The sequence below is a fragment of the Homalodisca vitripennis genome, chromosome 2 (assembly GCF_021130785.1).
Source record: "Homalodisca vitripennis isolate AUS2020 chromosome 2, UT_GWSS_2.1, whole genome shotgun sequence".
Classification (NCBI taxonomy): Eukaryota; Metazoa; Arthropoda; class Insecta; order Hemiptera; family Cicadellidae; genus Homalodisca; species Homalodisca vitripennis.
This window is the reverse complement of record NC_060208.1, coordinates 233,079,642-233,102,369: the sequence shown is the minus strand read 5'-3', so window position 1 is coordinate 233,102,369 and position 22,728 is coordinate 233,079,642. Positions and strand designations below refer to the sequence as shown.

At 32.7% G+C, this 22,728-nt stretch overlaps 2 protein-coding genes across 4 annotated transcripts in view; both read left to right on the top strand.

Annotated features, from left to right (window-relative positions):
- The window catches only part of LOC124355493 (G2/mitotic-specific cyclin-B2-like), a 30,652-nt gene extending 27,654 nt beyond the window's left edge, over positions 1-2,998 (top strand). The window contains 2 exon segments of the mRNA XM_046806650.1: positions 596-740; positions 2,314-2,998. Coding sequence (XP_046662606.1) covers positions 596-740; positions 2,314-2,415 — 247 coding nt within the window. The 3' untranslated portion in view covers positions 2,416-2,998.
- A 7,983-nt stretch (positions 2,999-10,981) lies between these two features.
- Positions 10,982-22,728, top strand: part of LOC124355492 (transmembrane protein adipocyte-associated 1-like) — a 38,489-nt gene continuing 26,742 nt past the window's right edge. For 2 of the 3 annotated variants that reach the window (XM_046806648.1, XM_046806649.1), the window contains exons 1-4: positions 10,983-11,294; positions 16,019-16,182; positions 18,507-18,639; positions 19,209-19,371. In XM_046806648.1, the coding sequence (XP_046662604.1) occupies positions 16,022-16,182; positions 18,507-18,639; positions 19,209-19,371 (457 nt within the window). In that variant the 5' untranslated portion in view covers positions 10,983-11,294; positions 16,019-16,021. Of the gene's footprint in view, positions 11,295-16,018; positions 16,183-18,506; positions 18,640-19,208; positions 19,372-22,728 lie in introns of all 3 variants that reach the window. The other variant, XM_046806647.1, reaches the window with a different exon arrangement.

Sequence of the window (22,728 nt, the reverse complement as noted above, 5' to 3'; positions counted from 1 at the left end):
GAGTGAATATTTATGGCTCCCTACAATTTGTACGTTCTTGACATCTCCAATGTTCATCTTGAATGTTTTGGATTGATAGTGAAAATAATTGTTCAATAGTTCTTTTTTCCCAAATTCAATACCTTCTTTCAAAAGGAGAGTCAATACCTTCTTTTAAAAGTAAAACTGTAGAAATCTCTAACCAATACATTTGATTTTTGCGTGAACAAGTATGTTCTGTGTACACAAACAATTGTGCTAAATGCCTTTTCCATGTCACACAGTTCTGTAAGGAGTTTCTTTACCAAGGTGAGAGAACTCAAGGATATGTTTAATTCCTCTTGTCATAGTGCAATTACACACTAACATTTTACTTACACAGTTTTATTCATAAACAATAACACACTCATTCATCATGAGCCACTTTGTACGATAACAAGTGAATAACTGTATCATATCTATCAAATATCCTAATGCAGGTCTTATTTTATACCACAGCTGTATGAACCAGTAATAACATGACTACCAATTACAGCAGATGTAGACGGAATTAAGTACAATACGTTCATAAAAATTATGTCAAAATTGAGGGTTATGATAAATTTGAATTTTTCAGCATTACTGACAACGGTTTGGAGGCTACAAAAGAAGTCTGGACAAAAACTCTCACTCACTATTCTACATACACCTACAACCATTTGAAGCCATTAATTCCTGTCATGGCATCCATTATTATCAAAGCTCCATGTGCCAAACTTCAGGTATGTAGTTGTTTTCACTGTACAAAGGTATAAATAAAATCTATCTCCTTTTTAGAAAAAGTTTAACAATAACCTCTCTTAAGTAAATTATACATGGTTTAACTATTAACCCTATGCACTCGAAGGCAGTATTTATAATATTTGTTCTTGGAGCTCGTATGGCCTCCACCATTTTGTTGGAAGTTCGGATTAATTTTTGCCATAATGTTATTTCAGCTCATATGTCCTGCTGTACTGGCCAAGATATAATACATCCATAGCTCGTAAGGCCAGCACCACTGGCCACTAAATATAGCAGTTATATTTTATTGTTGTCTTTGTTTCATAATGAAAGGTAATTTTTAAGTAAAGCAGTAAATTTTAAATTAGTCTATAATTCTAGTTTTATTTAGTAAAAAAATGTAAAATAGTTTATGTCAGAGTAAAAAATAACTGTAAAAGTCTACTTTATAACATCTTATTACATATCTTTGTGAACAATATACGCATAAGAGATAAATTTTAAATTATTTTTCATTTCTTCTTTAAACTTTTAAATTACTATGCAAATAACGCAGAGGAACTTGAAAAATAATGCCGATCTGGGGAGGCAAACTACAAATATGGCCGCTGAGCTGCCAATGAAAGTGGTGCAGAGCAGCCATCTGTACTGGCCATACGAGTTGCGAGGACAAACTACGGCAAAACTAACGCAAGTTGTCTGTAACCTTGATGTGGTAAATGCTGCTGGCCTTTTGAGTGCAAAGGGTTAAGTATCCCCTACCATGTAGTCATGTGGTGTTGGCAATGTGATGGTGCATCCCCTACCATGTAGTCATGTGGTGTTGGCAATGTGATGGTGCATCCCCTACCATGTAGTCATGTGGTGTTGGCAATGTGATGGTGCATCCCCTACCATGTAGTCATGTGGTGTTGACAATGTGATGGTGCATCCCCTACCATGTAGTCATGTGGTGTTGACAATGTGATGGTGCATCCCCTACCATGTAGTCATGTGGTGTTGACAATGTGATGGTGCATCCCCTACCATGTAGTCATGTGGTGTTGACAATGTGATGGTGCATCCCCTACCATGTAGTCATGTGGTGTTGACAATGTGATGGTGCATCCCCTACCATGTAGTCATGTGGTGTTGACAATGTGATGGTGCATCCCCTACCATGTAGTCTTGTGGTGTTGACAATGTGATGGTGCATCCCCTACCATGTAGTCATGTGGTGTTGACCTACTTTCATGAGTAAAACCTGTTGTTTGGTCTATCTAATTGCTCTGTGACATCTACCTGTTCACCCACAAGTAAAAAGGTAGATTTGTTGAAGGTAGTGTACAATTTTTAATCACATTATGCATGTATAATGCAAGCTAATGATTCTGATTCACTGGATTTATTGTTTCCTGAACAATACCCAGGGGGATAAAGCACTGGAGCAGAGTTGCAGGGCCATATCTTGAGTCTGAGAAGTAATATGTTTGCTTCATTGTATTTAACAAAAGAGTTATTTTCTTCACAGAAAACATTTTAATTCTACAAGTGTTGTTTTACTGGTCTAAGTGATCATTGTTATATTTACAGGCTGTCCCAAAGAAATATGCGACTTCAAAGTTGCAGAAAGTCAGCTGTCTTCCAGTCCTTGTGTCGGAGGAAATGCAGAAATTGGCTGAAATGCAAGAATAAAAGACAATTATCTGTATGAAACCAAAATACTGAAGAATTCATAGACTTATCTTTAAATTATTATAGTATTCGTATTGTATATTTAAGAACTATTGTGCATTTACAGTTTGACAAGCTATAGTATTTAAGCTGGTGTTTTATTATATTTTATAAATTTAGAACTTTTACAGTTATTATTACTATTATTATACATATATAACTTTCCAAATTTCAGTCCTTTTATGGAAGTGCATTTATATAATTTTAATAAATGTCATTTTTTACATGAGTTGTTTTTTTATATTGTTGACTATTTATACTAAAAAGTACAATACTTTCTTTAATCATTTCACTCTTTATACAATTTCGCTACATTCACAATGGCCTTCATTCACAAGCCTTCAAAGGTTTCTTTTTTCTCTTATATGTTGGAGTACTTTTATCTTGTGCTTTTATTTGTTTATTGTATCTGTACATTATTATACATTTTGTTTTTATGTAATGAATTAGATAGATTTAGGATTAAGTTGACTGTTTCTTTAATGTGTTATGTCTGTCAGTAAACATTGACATAATATTGTAAATAAATGAACAATTGTTAGAATGTTTGTGTATGGTGTAGTGCACAATTCCAACTTATGAACTTTCTCAAAAATTAATCTTAAAATTAAAGTTTTTTTTTGTGGTATTTGGCTTTCATAAAGTTTTTTGTTTGTAAATATCTCATGTGCTCTTTTTTATTCTGAAAAGTATTATTTTGCTTGTATTCAATGTATAAGAAGTATTTACAGCTTGTAGTTTGATTTACTTTACATTACAATTGTGGTTTTAGTCCAAAGGTAATTTGAAACTTATGCAGTCGGATATTAAGTATGTATTGTAAAATGTGTGATGGTACAAAAAAGTAATATATAAACATTATAGTATAAACCTATTATTTAACCAGAACTATTCTTATCATTTTATGTAACAATACATTAACTTTACTACAAAGTATACTATTATTTCCTTCAACTTAGAAACTATATTTTTCTACTTTTGACTGTATTGCTGGAGAAAACTTCATGTTTACTTATATGAGTAATTTAAAGGTTTGCAGTTACCCCCAAGTTGTCTCAAAGTTTGAAAATAGTGTTGTTGTGGTCTCTTTGTTTTGTATTTTTATAACATAAAATTAAAAAATAAGAATTGTGTTTTTCTCCAAACCCGTTTATATAGCCTATTATATAAAATACGACAAACATTTCTTACGCCATAAGATTGAGTAGGTAAATTAACTTATAACACCAGTGCCTACAGATCATGAGTATCTGAGTAGAAGTCCAATACAACAAAAGTTGTGTTTTGATTAGAAATTTTAGATAGTATTGAAGAAGACATTTTTTTAATGTGGGTAATGTGGTAGAAACGGGACAAGGCGATGTAAGAAGAGTTAGGCCTAGGATACGAACTAGAAAGCTAAGACCCAAGTCTGATGTTACCCAAATAGTACAAAGACCTGGATCCAGGTAAAATAAACCCAAAACAGACCTCATATTACACGTCAAGTAACTAAAAACTTTGTGATGTCTTTGTATTTTGTGGTATCTTAGTGCTTTTTCCACCTGTATGTATGTAATTTTTGTATACTGCTTTTGTGTGTGAAATAAAACATCTGTCTTGTATCTTTTATTGTAATAGTTTACACCTATGAACAAAAATTAAAATATATTATAAAATAATGTATAGTATTAATTTATATAGTGTAAGCCTACATTTTATTGTTCTGAGAAAAATTTACAACATTAAAGAAAAGTCCATAAAATGTTATTTTTATTTTGAAAAAAAGGTGTAAAACAACAAAATGTATAAATACAGCCTTGGCATTGTTGAAATTATTTTTAATGAGGCTTGTAAATGTTAATTATTCTACAAATAACTATTATTATAAAATATTGTAACATTAACAGTTAATCTGTAGTGTCAGATTTCAGATGGTGCACTCAGCAAAATGTGAAATAGAACGATAATACATTAATTCCAGAAAATATTATTTTGTCAGTACACAAGTATAAGATGAATTTGTAAGATTGTAGTTTATTTACTTTACATTAGTACAATTTTGGTTTTAGCTCAACATGTTCGTCAAAGTGCAAGTTACACCAAGTTCTAGAAATACATTTCATGCCAAAAAACTACAAAAATATTTGCAATAATAGTAAATACTGAAAAAGGATAAAGTGTTTGTCATTTTTAATACATTGTACACATAAGTAACTCACTGCAATGATTTATCTGAATGTATTCATTTTTATGTCTGATAAACATCGAATTCTTACATACATTTCAATTTATTACTATAAATACTTTTATTTACGATTAAATTTATATTATTCAATTTAAGATTTCATACCATAACAAGCTAATAATATCAAAAACATGAGGTTTCTGAAGAACAAAATATGCAGATTTAGAATTTTAATACACTCACGAGCTAGTGTTAAATCTCCTCTGAACAGTCTCAAGTCTATTTATAGTACTCAACAGTGTGGGGAGACCAAATCATGGAGGCATATGCCAGGCCTTTGTGCTGTTTCCGAAGTAACAGGATGTGTAAGGTTGAGGTAGGGGCTGTCAAGGTCCATGAGGAAGGATTTTTTGAATTAATCACTGTCATACGTCCTTGAAAGGAGGGAAGACCTCTCCAGTCAAAGTAGACAGGAGATACCATGCCCTTATGTTAGGCTATCGCCTTTAACATTTAGGAAGCTCACCCTCTACAGTAAACTAGACCTATTGATCTACCCATGCAACCTAATATCTTTACATTGCAGTTAGTAATGTGTTGCTCCTGGACATCCATCAGGTTACCCACATTTTTAAGTGACACATTGGTTTAACTAATGGGGTTAAGTTAAGAAAGAATTGTTGCTAGAAAACCCATGCTTATTGGGGTTAGTTATCCTGCTAAAAAGCGGGTTTAGGGTTTAAACTCCAAAATTACGCTCTCAAAGATTTTACTGCCGGAGGAATAGTTATGAAACAATAATTTGTCGCTAAAATGGCCAAACTTGTGTATAGGAAAATGTGACAATTGTTGAGGATTTTTAGAAATATTCCATTATAAAGACTCCCAAGAGCTGCTTGTAAGGTTCAGCCAACAGGTGATTTCAGTAGTTTTAGAACAGGTGGTATTCCATCAGGACCAGTTGCCCTAGTGTTGAGTTCAGCCAATATCCACTTTACCTCATCCACATAACCTGAATCTATCTGACAAGTTTGGAAAGGTTGAGTATAGTGATGTGCGATTGTGAGATATTACAGTTAAAACAAGAGGATGTAAGACTTGATACTACACATGCCTTTACATTTTCCTATCTTTATCCTTTGTACATACTAAAATGACTCAAAAGATTTGGAAAAAAGTTTTTCATAATATGTTATGGGTTTTATGATGAACCTATTCCAAATTATGTTTGTGGTTTAGTTATGGAAAAAGAACTATTTAACAGGAGAGAAATAAATTATATTGAAGTGGTTATACTTTTTGAGGCTGCTAATATTTCTCCCTGCAACAAAGCATACACTTCATTTAACCCTCTCCCGGTCGAATTACCGCGACGTGCTTTTGGCGCTACTGGGCTGAATTAAATCGGGCGCTCTGATAGGAGGGGACACTTATTCGCGTTTTTACTAAGTTAAGAACTTTATTTTAATAAAACTATTATGTATTGTGCATCGTTACAAAGATAATTAAATCCTCTATAATAATGTTGTATTTATTTTAAAAAAATATATACTTATGAGGTAAATTAAAATCAAACAAAAAGTCAAACTTACATGAAAAATCTTGTTTTGATTGATTCTGAAAACAACTAACAAAATGATTTCAGTAAATGAGTGGTTATAAAAAGTCTCAAATAGTTCATCAAATTACGTAACATAGCAGCACAAGTCAGAAAGAATTACTACTAAACAACTAGATCACCGTCAATGAAGTAATCAATGAACCGTTTCAAATTATTAATCCTAGATAGCGTCCCTAGTCATAAAACTATGAATAAACAAGGCAACAATGACACTGCCAATAGATATTTCCAGTATTAGTTCCCTAAACAACCGTATGACAGCAGCACAAAGCAGAGGGCGTTGATAAAGCAGTTGGAGGCGTTTGGACTTTTGAGCCAGGCGCCCTGCCGAGGCGTTTGCCCGGGAGAGGGTTAAAATGTTCCCCCACCTATTAAGGATACTGTTTAAAGGTCTCAATGCTCTTTGTAGAATAAAGACCCAGCTAAATGCAACACGAGAAGAGAGACTCTTGAATTGTGTTTAATGATGACCGGAAATTATTCACAAAAACTAGAGTGATCTGAAACAAGATTAGAACAGGATTTCATCGAACTTAAGAAACATTACATCAGTACAAGTATACACAAACATTTGTGTAACTAAGGTAAGAGTCAAAATTATCTGCAGGCTATTATTTAGCTAATGATATATAATTTGGTTTCATTTAAAGCCTGAAACGAAGTTGGCACAGCCATAAGTAAGTCTTAATGTAAGGACAATCTTGGTATACTCCCGGGTCAGCTCGCATTTGAATTACAGTGCTAGCAATGCATAGCAGATGGAGAAAATTTATTAGAGTAGGCGATGGGGCAAAGTACTTCTCATGCTATCTTAGGGCTAAGCGGCAAGAAGTTTATGCTGGAAAGAAAGTTGCCAATATGGTCGTTATCGCATCTGCTAACAATCCCTGTAGAGAAGCATAGCAGATTGTCAATAATGCATACAAAAAATATACTTAAAATTTAAGACTGTTCTAAACGATTTTAATCACTTTCTGTTAGCTGAAGTAGACAGAATGTTTTAAATATAAATTGAGAAACAAATAACCACTCCCCTCCTTAAGGACTATGCTGAATAGAACGGCTGACCTTTGAAGTTGGATTCTTATCACACCTATTGAAGTTACAAAATGATCTCTTACTTTAAAAACGCAAGTTCCTTCTATATTTTTTTGTATGTCTATTGGTATTCTGAAACATTGTGGCGGACGTCATAGCCCACCCTTGGATCGAAATAATTCATGCATGTTTAAAGGCTGGAGTTTACCCAGACATCTTGTACAGTACAGGACAGTACCAACTTTTAAAAAGAGAGATCCTGAAGCGATGACAAACTACAGGCCATTCAATGTGCTTGAGACACACATGAAGCAAACGCTCGTAAACTAGTTGAAGTGAAATAGCTTTTTCTCTGAAGCCCAGCATGGATTTAGAAGTGGTAGGTCTGTGGCCCTGTTGGTATCGTAGGATGTGAAGTTTTTGAGGAGAAGGCATTGATGCTGGCTGATCTAAGTAAAGCCTTCGATTGTATCCCGCATAACATTCTTATCGACAAACTAGTGACCTATGGAGTTCGTGGTGAAGTTCTGGCTTCATTTCGTTCCTATTTACAAAAATAGAAAGCAAGTGATGTCTGTAAATGGAGCAAAGTCGCAGCCACGGCCTGTGAAACATTGAGTACAGCACGGCTCTATTTTGGGATTGAGTACTTTTCCTGATAAATAATTGTCTTCTTTTTGCAGACGATACTAAAACCTAGATTTATTCCAATGAAAATATACCTGAATTGGCACGATCATGTAAATTAATGATCAAAGAATGGTTCCTGTAAATAAACTTATCTTAAATAAAGGAAAAACACAGGTGATAATTTGCAGTCAGAAATCCAGGTAACTCGATGTTCTGGAGCAGGTCCATGTTTCACTTTGAATGGGAAGCTAACCTAAAAAGGCCACATTAAAAGTGTCTGTACAAAACTGGCAGGAGTCACTATTTTATTGCGTAGGCTGAACCCGATGCTACCAAAACAATATTTAATAACGGTGTACTACGCACCATTTCACAGCCACATAATGTATGGCCTGCAACTCGGAAACCATACCTGTAGTTTATTGATAACAGTTGTATCATTTTCATATAGAAAATGTGTAATGTTGGTACCACTGATTAGTAAATAAACCAGCCATGGCCAAACAACCACCTAGTTCCATTCATCCCTCTCATTGTCCATGACCAGATGCCATTACTGAACATATCCCTGGAAGGCTTCGGCATTAAATTAAAATAAAGTGTATCTATTAAACCTATCAATGTATGTATTTTGTGAATGCTATTTAAACGTGATTATTATAAAACATTACAATGCCCAAGGGTGGAAAGACGTAGTAGTCTTCCAGAAGAAGGCCCGGCGTATAACCAGCTTTGCAGGATTTTGTGACAGTTGTATGCATATGTTTGTGGAGCTAGGTACTCTTAAGATCATCGGGCAGTACATTAAAAAACCTGCATTGTGTTAAGGCAAATATGTCAAAAGACAACACCCGCAGAACGCATAATTTAAAGGTTCCGTTCTGTAAGCTAAGCTAAGGAAAGACTGCTTCCCGGCTCTCGCGATTAGGCTATATAATGCTCTTCCGGATGGGGTGAGTCAAGGAATTGGAATATTGCAAATTAATTTTTTTATTCACAGAATCACCATTTACAATACAGATCAATACAATGCAATTATGGCTATTGACCAGTAATTGTAAGCTAATATTGAGGTAAGCTAATACTAAAATTAATGCTAAGTAAACAATAACATTATCAGATATAACATGCAAATCAGTAATAACGGATAATAGTCTAAAAACAACTCAATAAAGCAAAAGATTATAAATAAACATTATAACAGACATTGTAATTGTGCTGTATGACTAGAATTAATATCAGATGATTACAAGCAATAAATTAAATGGAATAAACTAAGACTGTCATATTATTGGCACAACAAACAGACGAAGAATTACAAATTTAAATACATAACAACAGTAAACCATACTAGATTAGAGGCATTTATAAGGAAAAGAAGCAACAGTGAATCATATAATTCACTAGAACAATAACTAATCATATATATTCAAATTAAACTCAATAAAAGAAAGAAGAACTAAAATACTATTACTACTAATATAAATAATGACTGTTACTAAGTAATAAATATCAGTTGTGGTCAAGCACAAATCTATATTTCCTTGAGGTTTCGTTTAAAAGATGACGGGAATCCATGGAAAAAGTTCAAACCTGTTTCCCATCTCACTACCAGCCAGCAGAAGTCTCGAGATGCCACTGTGGTAAGAATATTGCGTTGGCATAAACCTCCTCTGGAATACTGATCTCGATATTGTGCCTCTAGGGACGATAAAAACAACATCGCAGAGCAACTCGGAGCAATCCAGGTAACCGTTTATCAACCTGCATAGGAACATGAGGCCCATAACCCTTCGTCTTGAGTGTGAATTCCAAATCTTTCTCCAATCACCTCAGAAGGTATACCACAGTATAGATAGCCCAATTTAAAGTAGAGACTAGAGTCCTGGATTAATAAGAATACGTTTTATTCCATCAAAGGAGTTTGTTTTTAATTTGTTTAGATTAGCCGGGCCACTATCTAATCCGCCACCATGACGACAAAAATTAAAGTCACCAGGTGTATATGGGTTGTAAAACTGAACAGCTTGTAAATATTTCTTAAAGTAAGTTAGTTTTGACCTAGCTAATACAGCAGTGATGGTCAAAGGCAATGAAAGAGGTATTCTAGGTAGAGGTATTCTAGGTAGGTTTCTGGACAATATGTGCCCCTTTTCACAATGTCTCCATGGGTGTGGTTATCTACACCTAACTCACAAACATTCTCTTTCCTCTTCCTTTACGTAAGTAAGGACAACTGTGGTGGTCCATAAACTACTAAATATGTCTTTAGAGAATCCATATAGTATGTTCTCGTTCAATTCGTACTTCTCTTATATTGTTGCGAAAATAACATTTTTCTAAGTAAAATAGCTGGCATAGTTGCTAATCATTAGGGTCTAGTATTATTCTTGACCCACTTCCACAGGAATCACAGAATATCTCCAAATGTTGAACATTTGATTTAGCAAATAATGTACTAGTGGTTCAACAAAATACCACTTTGTTCAGTTTTTCAGGTTTTTCCAGATACGCATAGTTATTTTCGAAGTTATTGTAAAAATATCTATGAACGTTAAATGAGCACGCTGATAGATGTTGTTTGCAGTAAATTATACTCGTAGTTATATTTTGTAGTATTTGAAATCCATTCTAAGGCTCAATATTTGAGTGCTTAGTTGGAGCAAAAGATTAAGGTTATTCTTTTGAGATCTAAAGTAAAACAGTGCGCTTTATAGTGCAATATTCTTTTATACAAAAACATTAACTTGTAATCTAGTATATTTATTAACTCTTTATAACGTGATTTCCAACACTCAATAAATGCTACTAATAAAATCAAAGTATTGATATTTCATGCAACTGAATAAATAAATTTTACTACATCACCATACAAATTGGCTTTTCTCTTTCGTTAAAACCCGCTCTTTTTCGTGTAGGATTAGAAAATAATAGTTATATCTGTTATAGTGTACTTTATTAAGTATCACAAATATTCTGTTGGTCTATGAATGTTAGTTTAATTTATGTAGACGTGAATAGAAAGGGAAACTAAAGGAGAAATTTAACAGCTGATTGTGTAAACATCGGATCATTGTAATTGACCACCTCTAATCTGTCTGTCAGTCAAGATATTTTGTTGTGATCTAGTGATAGAGTGTTTTCGAGTAATTTATTTAAGTGTTATACGTCGTCATTTGTTACAGTTTTTAGTTCGAGAACGATACTCTATGATTTGAATTTAATTTTTTAAAGTGTCGATACTATTATGTAGATGTGAATGTTTAATTCAAATATGTGAACGACAATCGTGTGTTCAATATGTGGATCAATTTGAAAAACCTAGACCCATGCAAATCGTGATATATCGTGTTTCATACAATTATTAGATTTTAATTAGTTGGAGTAAGTTAACTTTCAAATTGTTCCAATAGTAAAGTGTTAAGAACGAATAAATCATCATTCCAATTATGTTGGTCAATGTTTGAAAAATTGTCAGAAATATTAGGCTATTAAGTAGCATAAAGCATTTCTTCTCTTCTTTATTTAACTACTCTCCAACAACAGCACATTTAAATATTGTATATGACACATTACAATTTTTAATTACCGAGGTTCAATTTTAGGCTTACTTTGACTAAGTTAATGTAATGTTTTTTAAAAAGACTAGTCCTAACTCTGGGCCAATATTTTTAAAGCATCAGTTTCTTTTTTAAATTTTATTGAGCACAACTAATGCAGGATCATATTTTAATACTGTACAATAACAGCCTAAAGTTGCAGTATAATAAGAGGCCACCACCACAATAGAATCATATTTATGATTGTTTAAACTATAGAAACAAAAATGTTGACACAAATTACGTTAAATCAAAACTATCTATGTTCTATATCTATAAAATGCAACAAACAAAACAGTTTAACATTTAGTTACTTTTTACTGTTCTTAAAGATAGTATAATATGATTCTATTTTGGTGGTGGCCTCTTATTATACTAGAGCCTATCCTAATCTACTAAAATTAATTGTTCAATATAAAACATTGGTAGAGACATTCTGTAATATATAACAAATTCCAGTTGTAGAACCTGTACATTGAAATAGGCCTAAGTAACAAGCATGCTGACCATTTTCAGCAAACAAAGTGTAGTAAGGAATTGATTAAGTGTACTATTTTGTGTACTGATTTGATGTGACCTTTTACCAAAATTATCAGGGATCATACAACTTGATATTAATGATAACTAGGCAAATAGACAGTGTATTCTCGGGTTATGGGTCTGATTACGGGACATGGTCACCTAAGGAAGCATCAGAGTTGGCATTCTTTGGGAAATTTCCGCTCTGTAGAATGTGTGATGAGCAGGAGGAAACTGCTGAATATCTGCTCTTTGGCTGTCCTGCAATAGCAAAGGAGCACTACATCAAGTTTGTTAGTCTGGACAACGGTGGTGAATTTCCCCAGGACCTGATCGGTTATTTTCGGCTCTTAGTAGAACTGCTAAAATGTTACGATTTGATCAATTGATGTGACACATAATGTTATTGTAAACACAAATATTACTAATTAGCCTATATTTAAAGGAATATTCTGTACCGTATTTTTTATGTAAGGGTAGACTTTTATAAGTGGTGTCGGTACTTTGGGATTATACCGACCACACCCAGATATGAATCGTTATTTGACAGTTTGCTTCTACTGATTACTAGATTAGCGTAGAACAATATTTCGTCATGATAAAGCAGGAATTGTCTTATCGCAAACTCCTCCCCATCCTCAGACAGAGGTCAAAGTCGAGCGGTCTAGTAGATAACGTGATTGCAGAGTCTCACGGCCCGTTCAGCTGGTGAGTCGCTTTGTTGTACTTCCGTGTTTTACCCCTACATTTCTCCAAACACAAAAATTCAACAAAAACAAACATTACCATACAAAAACTAAACTCTTTATTGAAAAAAACACACAAAACTTCTTTTTATTCTTGATCACACTCCGCCACCCAAAATGCGAGTGCCTCCGGCCTTCGGTGCTGCCCTCCGCTGATGTCAACGAAAGAAAAACATCCCTCGAGATAGTACCTATCATTAAAATATCGAGAAAGATAAGATAATAGCGACAAAAATACCGATCACAATACCTAGAAATGCTTGTTGATTGATGGAATGTTAGTTCTGTTACTCAACTACATCGTTTTATAACGTTCTAAGTTCATTGAAAAAAGGTTTAAGCGTTGGGGGCATATAATGGAATCTGACCCCATTAACAATTGATAATTGTAAGTTTGTAATTTTGTAATTAAAGAGTTGTTTTTTTCGTTCTATCATGTTTGTTTCTATAAATTTATATTTTTGTGTTCTTCATACTGGTGTGGTCGGTATAATCCCAAAGTACCGTGGTGTCTCTATCAGTACAATGTACTTTGGTATTATCCAGAAACGACTATTTTCGGAATAACTTTTTTTTAAAAGAACCTAAAAGACTATATTAAGGAACATGCTTTATATGACTTACCGTGAAAATTACATATTGAATATTATAATGATTGGTTTGTTTTCTGCCTTCCAAAAGTAAATGATGTTGGCGAGGAGGAGGCCACTCTGTCTCTCTTACTTGTTTTTACGTGATATAAGTAGGTTTAGATTAGTTTATCATAAATATGTTACTAATTAAACCGAAGTTAAAGATAAATTTTACTAACGCTCATGACCTGGGGGGTACTATCTCGACGGACGTTTTTCTCTTTTCATAAAAAATGTGGGATGGCGCCACAAAGCCCACACTGATGACCAAGGACACTTTTAATCGGTACTTTCCCAACCTCAGATCACGTCTCAGATCATCCAATTTCTGGATGTCACATCCTTTGGTGCTACCCTGCACTGACGGCGGTGAACAAAAAACATCCCTCGTGATAGTACTGATCAGTAAAATATAAAATTCCAAAAGGCTGATCACTAATGCTTGAGAGCTACAAATATTATAAACTCATCCAACCATATTATTGTATAAATTATATTATTAGAAAGAACAAACTTTATTTGACATGCTGTGAAAATTACATGTCGTTATGATGATTATGTTTTCTGCCTCCCAAAAGGAGGCCACTCTGTCCCTATATGCAAAAACCATTTACCAGCACAAAAAAAAATGACCATTTCTGTAAATGAATATGCAACTAAATCCAACTCATCAGGAAAAGCAAAGTCGAGATACCCACAGGAGTTGCACAAATGCTAACAGGACCAAAATAACAATGGAAAAGCAATGAATAATCTTCACCATGGAGGCATAAACGATGAAAATAGTACAAAAAACTCTTAAATAATGTTCAAATGCAGTAGGTAGACCTAATATTTCTGCTCATATTTTCATGTGAATGTTGGCATCACTGTTATCCCCTCCTATGTAACCTATCCCTCCTTAGCTTTTTATCCTCCCGTACCCAGAAACCCCGATTCCCCTTGCTCCCCAAAATGTATGAACTAATTGAGATATAACCTAGTTATTAATATAAATATATACCACTTTAATAATTACTATGCAATATATGCGACCGCCTAAAAGTTCTTTCTGGAATTGAATGTATACTATTTAAAAAAATCATTAAAAATAGTTTTAGATCTTTTGGCAACGTGGCTAAAGTAAACATTATCCCCATATTTAGCTAAACAAACCTGTGTGGAAAAATATGACCTTTGTTTATTTGCAGACCACTGTTCTTTTAACCACTGCTCATAATAAATTGTACCTGGAATTGAAGATGTATTGAATCAAACTTTCTGTTTCAATGATTTACTGTAAATGGCGATGACATTTCTGGCCAAAAATCATATTAGTGGCCAACATATTGATGTTTGTATCAGAGGATGTGTTGTTAACTATTTGAGCTTTAGCAAAGCCTATCACTCGAGGCACTGGAAACATTTTATTTTTGTCTAACTGTCCGCACAATATCTAGAGAACAAATTGTTCTATAGACTAGAAATTTCTCATAAAGCTTCACATCTATATAGGCAATATTGAGTTCCGTAATGGTGCGTTTTACTCCATGGGATTCTGCTGAATATTAATGAACATATTTAAATTAGTCATATGGATAACCATGATGGTAACAAGAAAATTACAGAATAAATAGATAGTAACGTATCTTGAACATTCTCTCTGCTTTCACAGAGGTAATGATTTCAGTCATGGTAACCAGTAGCTATTACTCGTGGAATGAGTGGTTCTTGTTTCATGCCCATTAGGTCAATTTCTATTTGAACTTAGTAATGAAACCAAGTGTTTCATGTTCTGAGTATTGAGTATTGTTTTGAAGTTTAGAAATGTACTGTAGGCCAAACCAACTGTTAAACTACTGAAATTACAAGAAGTTTTTCTATTTTGAGGAACCATCACACTTCTATGTACAGCAGTGCTGTAGGATGAAATGTTATATCATATCAGGATTTCGGACATTTGCCATTATTATATGTTATAAAAGGTATAACACAATGTTTGTTTGTGAATCAATCCTCTTAGTCAGGTGGAGTGGCTAACCCCCCTCCCCCCACCTGATGAAGAGGTTATATTCCAATCCTCGAAACATTGCTTCGGACCATTTCTTAATGTCCGAAATATGACAGTAACGTGATAAAACTCTGTGGCAGTTAATCACCAAAGAATAAAAATCTAACTTTAATCAGTAGGATATTTGTTCTTGAGTTAAATTGTGCTCTTTTGTAAACAAAATATACAAAAATAACTACATTTTTTTACACTGTTTGTTCATACTGTATTACTAGTAGAGAATCGTCGTTTTACATAGATTGGATTTTATTTAAAGGATTAAAACTAAATATATGGCTGCTTGACTTCACTGCTCCTAAGAATTGCTATACTGTAAACACATCTTGTTTAGTTTAGAGTACACTTTTTAGGTTATCTAATGGTGCTTGCAATTTTGAGACAGTTCCTTCCTTTTGATTTAGGATTATTTATAAAGCTCCAAAATCCTCAAAATGTTCTCCGATAATATCCTGTTGTCTGGACTAAGAATATTGTCTATGATTGCTCGGTTACCATGACCATTGAATGAGAATATGGATCTGTCATTGTTCTATACGAGACCATAAAGTCAGAAATTTTTCAGGAAATGGTACTGTTTGTCACGGAATCAAACACTGAGAAAGGAGCAAGAATGATGGCACCCACAATGAGCTCTCTCATGGAACCAAACGTCACGCAACCCATCACTCCTGTAGAAGAAGAGCTTTTCTGCAAACTTATTCTCTATATTGAAATATCAAACTCGAGGTAAGATGCAGTTTTGTTGATGGCTTTGTTTGTTTATTTTTATTTCTTATTTTGTCTCTGTAGTTGGCTCTAGTAAAAAATAAAAAATGTTTACATGGGTTTTCATAATGAAGTAATAACTGATATTTTACATGTGGTACATTCAAAGTTCTCTGTCAGTCGATAACACACAAGAATCACCACCTGCATCATTTTGTGATTGGGTACATCATTATTGTAGTTGTGATATTTACAAATCTGAATATTGGATACAACTATTTTACTGTGATAATCGAAACTGAACTATGGCTTTTGTAGAAAATAATTTGGAAGTGATGACTTGAGAGCACTTATCAAACCATTTTGATCAAACATAGATGTGAATCAACATAACATGTGGTTTTACCCATTGTTTGAGAAGAAAATTGTGTAAATATCTAATCTAATGCAAACATATTTTTGTATTTTGACACTTCTATGTTTTATTTCAAGTTCCAACATTTACTTATCACAATAAATAAGTTTTAAAAATCAATTTGCAAGCTAGCATTATTGGCTATTTAGCAACTTAGTATTTTTTTTATATTAATATTTTTCTTTTATTATAAAAACAAAAGCTATAATTTCTTTTAAACATAAACTTGTATTCCTTGAATTTTTAAAAATCTATATTTTTTATTGTGAAATTTGAAGTACTGTAGTGCCAATTAAATTTTATTTAAAAATTTCACAAATATTGGCTTATTGTTAGAGCCATAATTACGAAGAAGTTTCAATGAAATTTTAACCTTTGTTACTCCAAGTTCATTGTTCTAATTGTCTTTTTCACTGTTTATGTATTAAAAGATATTTATTTTATAAATCTCAGAACCTATTTGGTAAATCATAAGTCATCAATGAATACATTCACAAATTGGTTTAAACGATAAAATTTACTGCAATTTAATTAAAAGTTCACAGACAAATTAAAACGTAAGTTACAAATTAAATCAATGTAGAAAAATGTTAATAGGAAGAAGTACTAATTACTGTTTATAAATAGTCTTTAGGATCGACACTGGTGTACGATCAATAAATGGAGTTTACAGTTCTTTAGAAATTTATGCTGACTTCATAAAAATTAAAGATGTTATGCAATGTAGATGAAGGTTGATTAAAATCGTGGTGTAGCCCTGACCCAGTCTAAGAGAAGACAAAACAATTTCTTTCAATGTATAACACTCCCAATCTGTAACAATCCAAATCATTGTAATGTACTTAGAATGTTATACTATTAATTCATTATTCTACTTTAGATTACTACAATATAATTCTTGTTCACTAAATTTCCTTCTTGAAAACATGGCATTTAGTTGCTTGTTTAGACGACTAGAACATTTAAGTTTCCAAATATATATTGTTCTTGAACTGCTGAAGTATGTAAATGGTTTGTGTCATAAATGTATTGATTTCAAAATAAATAATAATTTTAAACATTGTTTCCCCATAAATACTTTTGTAATATCTAATAAATTATGTTGTTTCTTGCTGATCTTAATACTTTTATAAATATATCCGTTCTATATTATTAACCAGTATCACAACATCTTAACTGCCTATGTCCACTCCCACACTTGATTTGAATGTGGTGGTCATACGTAATAGAACAATTCGCATTTACTATATTGATCTAATTTCAAATATAATATAACATATTTAATAATGATATTTCGTTCCCAGTAATACCTTACATGTAATGTGTATTACATTAGTTACTCAGGAGATAAATCATTTATATGGACTAGGTGTGCTAAGGTCCTGGGGATTATTTCAAATAGTTTTGAGGTCCGACGCTAGAGCTAGGGCACATAGCTTTGATTGTTACCGTTCAAATATCTACTACCTGAGCTACTTGAGCCTCTCACAGAACATAGTCCTAATGTTCAATTTTTCCGTGCCTCAATTTGTAGCATTAGATTAGTTATCTATTTTGTAACTAATACAATCAAAAGTTAACTCATACTTCTAATGATTCAATCATAGAACAATGTTGGCCCACCCAAGAGCCGACTGTAGGTTTTCAAAATATCAGCTGTATTACAGATATTTTTTCTCTAATTTTGCTAAGAAGAAAACATTTAAAAAATGGTTTGCTGTTTTAACTTAAATCTTTATTATTTTTAAGCTTTGTTTTGATTCTTTAAAAAGTAACATTTTTCTATCTGATGATTAGCCTGTAAACAATATAAATTAAGTATTGATAGAACAGTTTATATTGTTAGTATACATGTTTGCATTATTTTTTCAAACACATAAAAACTATAAATAATTGTTTGTGTTCAGAACTGTTATTTCTATTGTTGCAGAGTTCGAGTGTGGGATGTGATCATTCTAGTTCCAAATCTGTTGTTTCTACTCTTCCTCATCGTTCGGTTCAATCGAGCTAGACTTAAATTAAGAGCTACGAGCAGTCCTATATTCTTTGCTTTCTATGGACTAGTGAGTATAGTTGTTTAACGTTACTGTAGTAGTAAAAAAAACTTTTGGATTATCTTTAAATGAACAATAACATGTATGATAATTACATTTACGTTTTAGACAGTAATAAGTGGAACAATTTTTTCAATTTAACGAATTTATTGGAATTGTCAGAGCGTTATGGAGAAAGAAGTTGAACATTTTATGAAATATACAGATAAACGTAAATAGTAAAATCTGTCTTTACTGTTAAAAATTCACCAGTATGTCAGTGTTTCAATACAGATATATGGGTCATTGGCCACTAGATAGATTTTCTGCAAGCTCTAAAGATTTATTTCCATAACGACTTCTTATCGTGTAAGAAATTATACAACTCTTTATTTATTATTACATAACAAAATTGTGTCAATTTTAATAAACTAATGTCTCATAAGAAACAATATTTATATATTACAACTTACAAAATTGGATATTTTTTTTTTTGTAATTGTTGGTTTACTAATTTTTGTGTGAAATTAGTCTGATTCATTGATCATGGGCTCTTATGAGAACAACACTGTATCTGATACTATTGTTTTGTAATACAGGTCCTGGTTAATGTGGTGATAAGTGTGATCCGGTGTGTGGTGTCGATGAGTGTCAATGCTGCTGCGGTTGTGGGGGGCTATGTGGATACATTTCTGTGGATTACCGTCCGATTCTTCTTGCTATCAACAGAGATGAGTGTAGTCATATTTGGGCTTGCGTTTGGTGAGTCGAACTTTGATGCATTGACTTAGAGTATTTTAAATCTCTTTTCTTATAATCAGCAAATTTGAATTCAGATTTCCTAGTTTGTGTTTGATATGTGTCCTATTAATATATGCAATGCAATATATTAGCAATGCAATTATTTAGTTTGCAGTCACTGTAATTGTTCACAGTAGTGAGGGGCGAGTCCAGAATTTATTGAATATAATTCCAATTGTTAAAAATTGATTCACGGATTTTGAAACCTCATTGCTTTTTATAATTATTCTAAGTATGATTAAAAACAACACCATCACCAATCCAATTTCTACAATTTTTAAACTTTTGGAAAATGATAGTAAAACTAATCCCAGAATCTTCTATTATAAATGGATTTGTAAATGTTCAGAGAAATAGTTTAAGAACAGTCATATCCCCTATCTTCTACTTTCATTTGATGTATTACAATATGTTAATTGACGGATAATGAGGGCTTCCAGAATATATGCCTTTAATCTGCAAAATATATGAGAAAAATGTATCACTTATTAAATGTATTTGAAACAAAATGTTAGAAAAATTTTAACCACCCATAATCATGACAAAGATATTAAAATATAAATATAATATATTTTATAGAGGACATGTTTATACAACTACAATAATTGTAAAGTGAACATAAGTTTAGGATCGTCTGTTTACTTTTAGTCGAGTAGCTGACATCCACACTAACAGGGTAAATATTTTATTCACACTGTAGACACAGCGGATATATGGTATTGCACAAACTAACATAGAAAGTAGAAACAGAAAGCAAAATAATATTTACAAAATCTCAATAATTTGTTACTTAGGATATCTGTCTATAATTTTTCTTAAACAAAGTAAAACGAAAACGCATTTTAGCGATTAGTGATTTGCGTACTGCCTATCAGCTGCCGTCCACGAATATACACAGACTCGCGGTGATGCATGTACATAAATATAGACCTACAAGCAAAATCCTGTTTACTGTCCTTACTGTTTTTTAAATAAAATGTTTGAATGGTGTAAGTAACATTTGTTATTAGAGTTACTATTACTGGTAATTTATAGGCCTACCATTCAATTTGTGCATATTAATTAGTGTGAGCAACTGGTACTTTGTGTGTGTGTGTGTGTGTGTGTGTGTGTGTGTGTGTGTGTGTGTGTGTGTGTGTGTGTGTGTGTGTGTGTGTGTGTGTTTGCCTAGCATAAAATTTTATAATAAAATATAAGGAAGTGAAATTCAGCTCTGCTGCTTATTCAACATTATTCCTCATCATGTCATGGTAGTTATGATGTACTGAAACTACAATTTGAATTAGTTGCCTTTGTGGGTCTTTCAGTAGCTTATAATACTGTTTGGGGAAAAGACCTTGGAAAGCTTAATGACCTAATTCGTTGTTCTCTCCTTAATGACCTGTAATATCCAGTCTATACTAAGTGACTGTTTTGCTAAGATCAATTAGAATGTAAAGAGAGTTGTTTCAGACACTGTTTGTGATGGCCTGCCTGAAGACATGGCACTGGCTGATATTCTTTTTAATATTTAAAACGCAAACAATCACGAAATACAGTTTAGAAGTTTATCTACACCAATGATATTTATATTGTATAATAACACATGGATTATGGAAGCGACTTTAACATGCAACCTAACTACCCTTAGTTATTTCAGACGGAAAGCTGAGTAGTTGTTTTCAGCTCAGGTACTATGATCAGTGGTGTTCTTAGGGGTAGCTCTAGATTGATATCGTATCATCCCTGGAAGCTGAGTGGTTAGTGTCACAGCATCGGCCTAGGGACCCGGGTTCAAATCAGGTTTAAATTTTCACACGTGATAAAAATATCAGCTGAGCTTAGTTTGAAGTGATTTCATAAACAGTTCTGGAGTAGAGCTCAGATAAGCCACAAAAAAGATTTTGAAGGAATTTTGAAAAGATTTCTCAATTTAAGAAGGGATCTCCAAAAGACAGTAGAGAATACACCTTCCAGTATTATTATTTACAATAGTTTGCAGGATCAGTTTGTGAACAAGCTTACAGTCTTCTGAACATTAACTCTGTCATCAGCCTATAGTACAGTTGAATACTGTGATCCCAGTTTGTTTAACAGTGTTCACGTAAGACAATTTAATGTTTATAACTAATAGAATAAATATGGTGATAACTAGCAACCTCATAGTTATCTTTAATGGATTTGAAGTGAAATTATTCGTTTGAAGTCTGTAAACCATTTATAAATCAGCGTTTCAGGTACATGCTGATTGTTTTTTTATCAATTATTGTAGCATTAATTTTTTCAAACAATAACAAGATTTTAATATTTTATCCATTATTATATGTAAAAAGAAAACACTAAATTTTGAGAACTACAGGTGTGTCAAAACCCAAGAGAAGTTTAAGCACACCCACAAATTAACAAATAAAAAACCATGGTGATGAACCTGCCAAAGTTATATTGGTTTTTGAATATACACTTCTGTTTTAGTGTTGATCCATGCAACTATTAGACATTGAAATGTGAACTGGCTGAAGATCATCTGCAACCTTATTGTGGACAAATGAAATCTTCATTCATCTAGTCTTAATAAATAATTCTTCATAAACTTAAGGGACAGGATTTGGCTTGATGATTGATTGTTTTCTCAGTATCAATTTTCAACTTCTTTATGTGTATATAAATGTCAACGAATGATTTATAGATTTATTATTATAATTAAACACATTTTGTGTTTAATACAAAATGTTTTTCAATACTTCCCTTACTCAGAGCAAGTGCTGTCAGCTTAAATATTGTGATTCAACTAGTGTAAGAAGAAGTTGTAACGTAGTGTAATGAATTATGTACTTTTGATGTGTATAATTAAATTATTTTAAATATGCAATAATTGTCAGGACATAATTGGAGAGAACATCTGAGAACTGGACTTGCACTGGAAGTTGAGAAACTCCATATAAGTAGAAGACTTTATACGCAATTGATACAACCAGATTGCTATTAAGATTATGTCCACTCCAATTTATTGTACTGAATATTTATGAACCATTTACTCTATGACTAATGCATGACTGTGTATAATGGTCAGTTTTAACAATCACCATTTTCATTATTATCCTTATAAATCCTAAATGTTGTCAATATAAGCAGTATTTTTTAGTATTGTCTTTCGTTTATTGGATGAGTGTTAAGGGGAGCAGGTCGATGAAAATTAAAAAAAAAATTAGAAAAAATTTTTATTGCATTTTTTTAATAGTTTAAAGTGTGTATTTTAAAAATATGTAAGTATTAATGCTCAAATAAAATTTATAAATTACCAAAAAAAATTCACAAAACAAAAGATGTTCACTAGTTTTT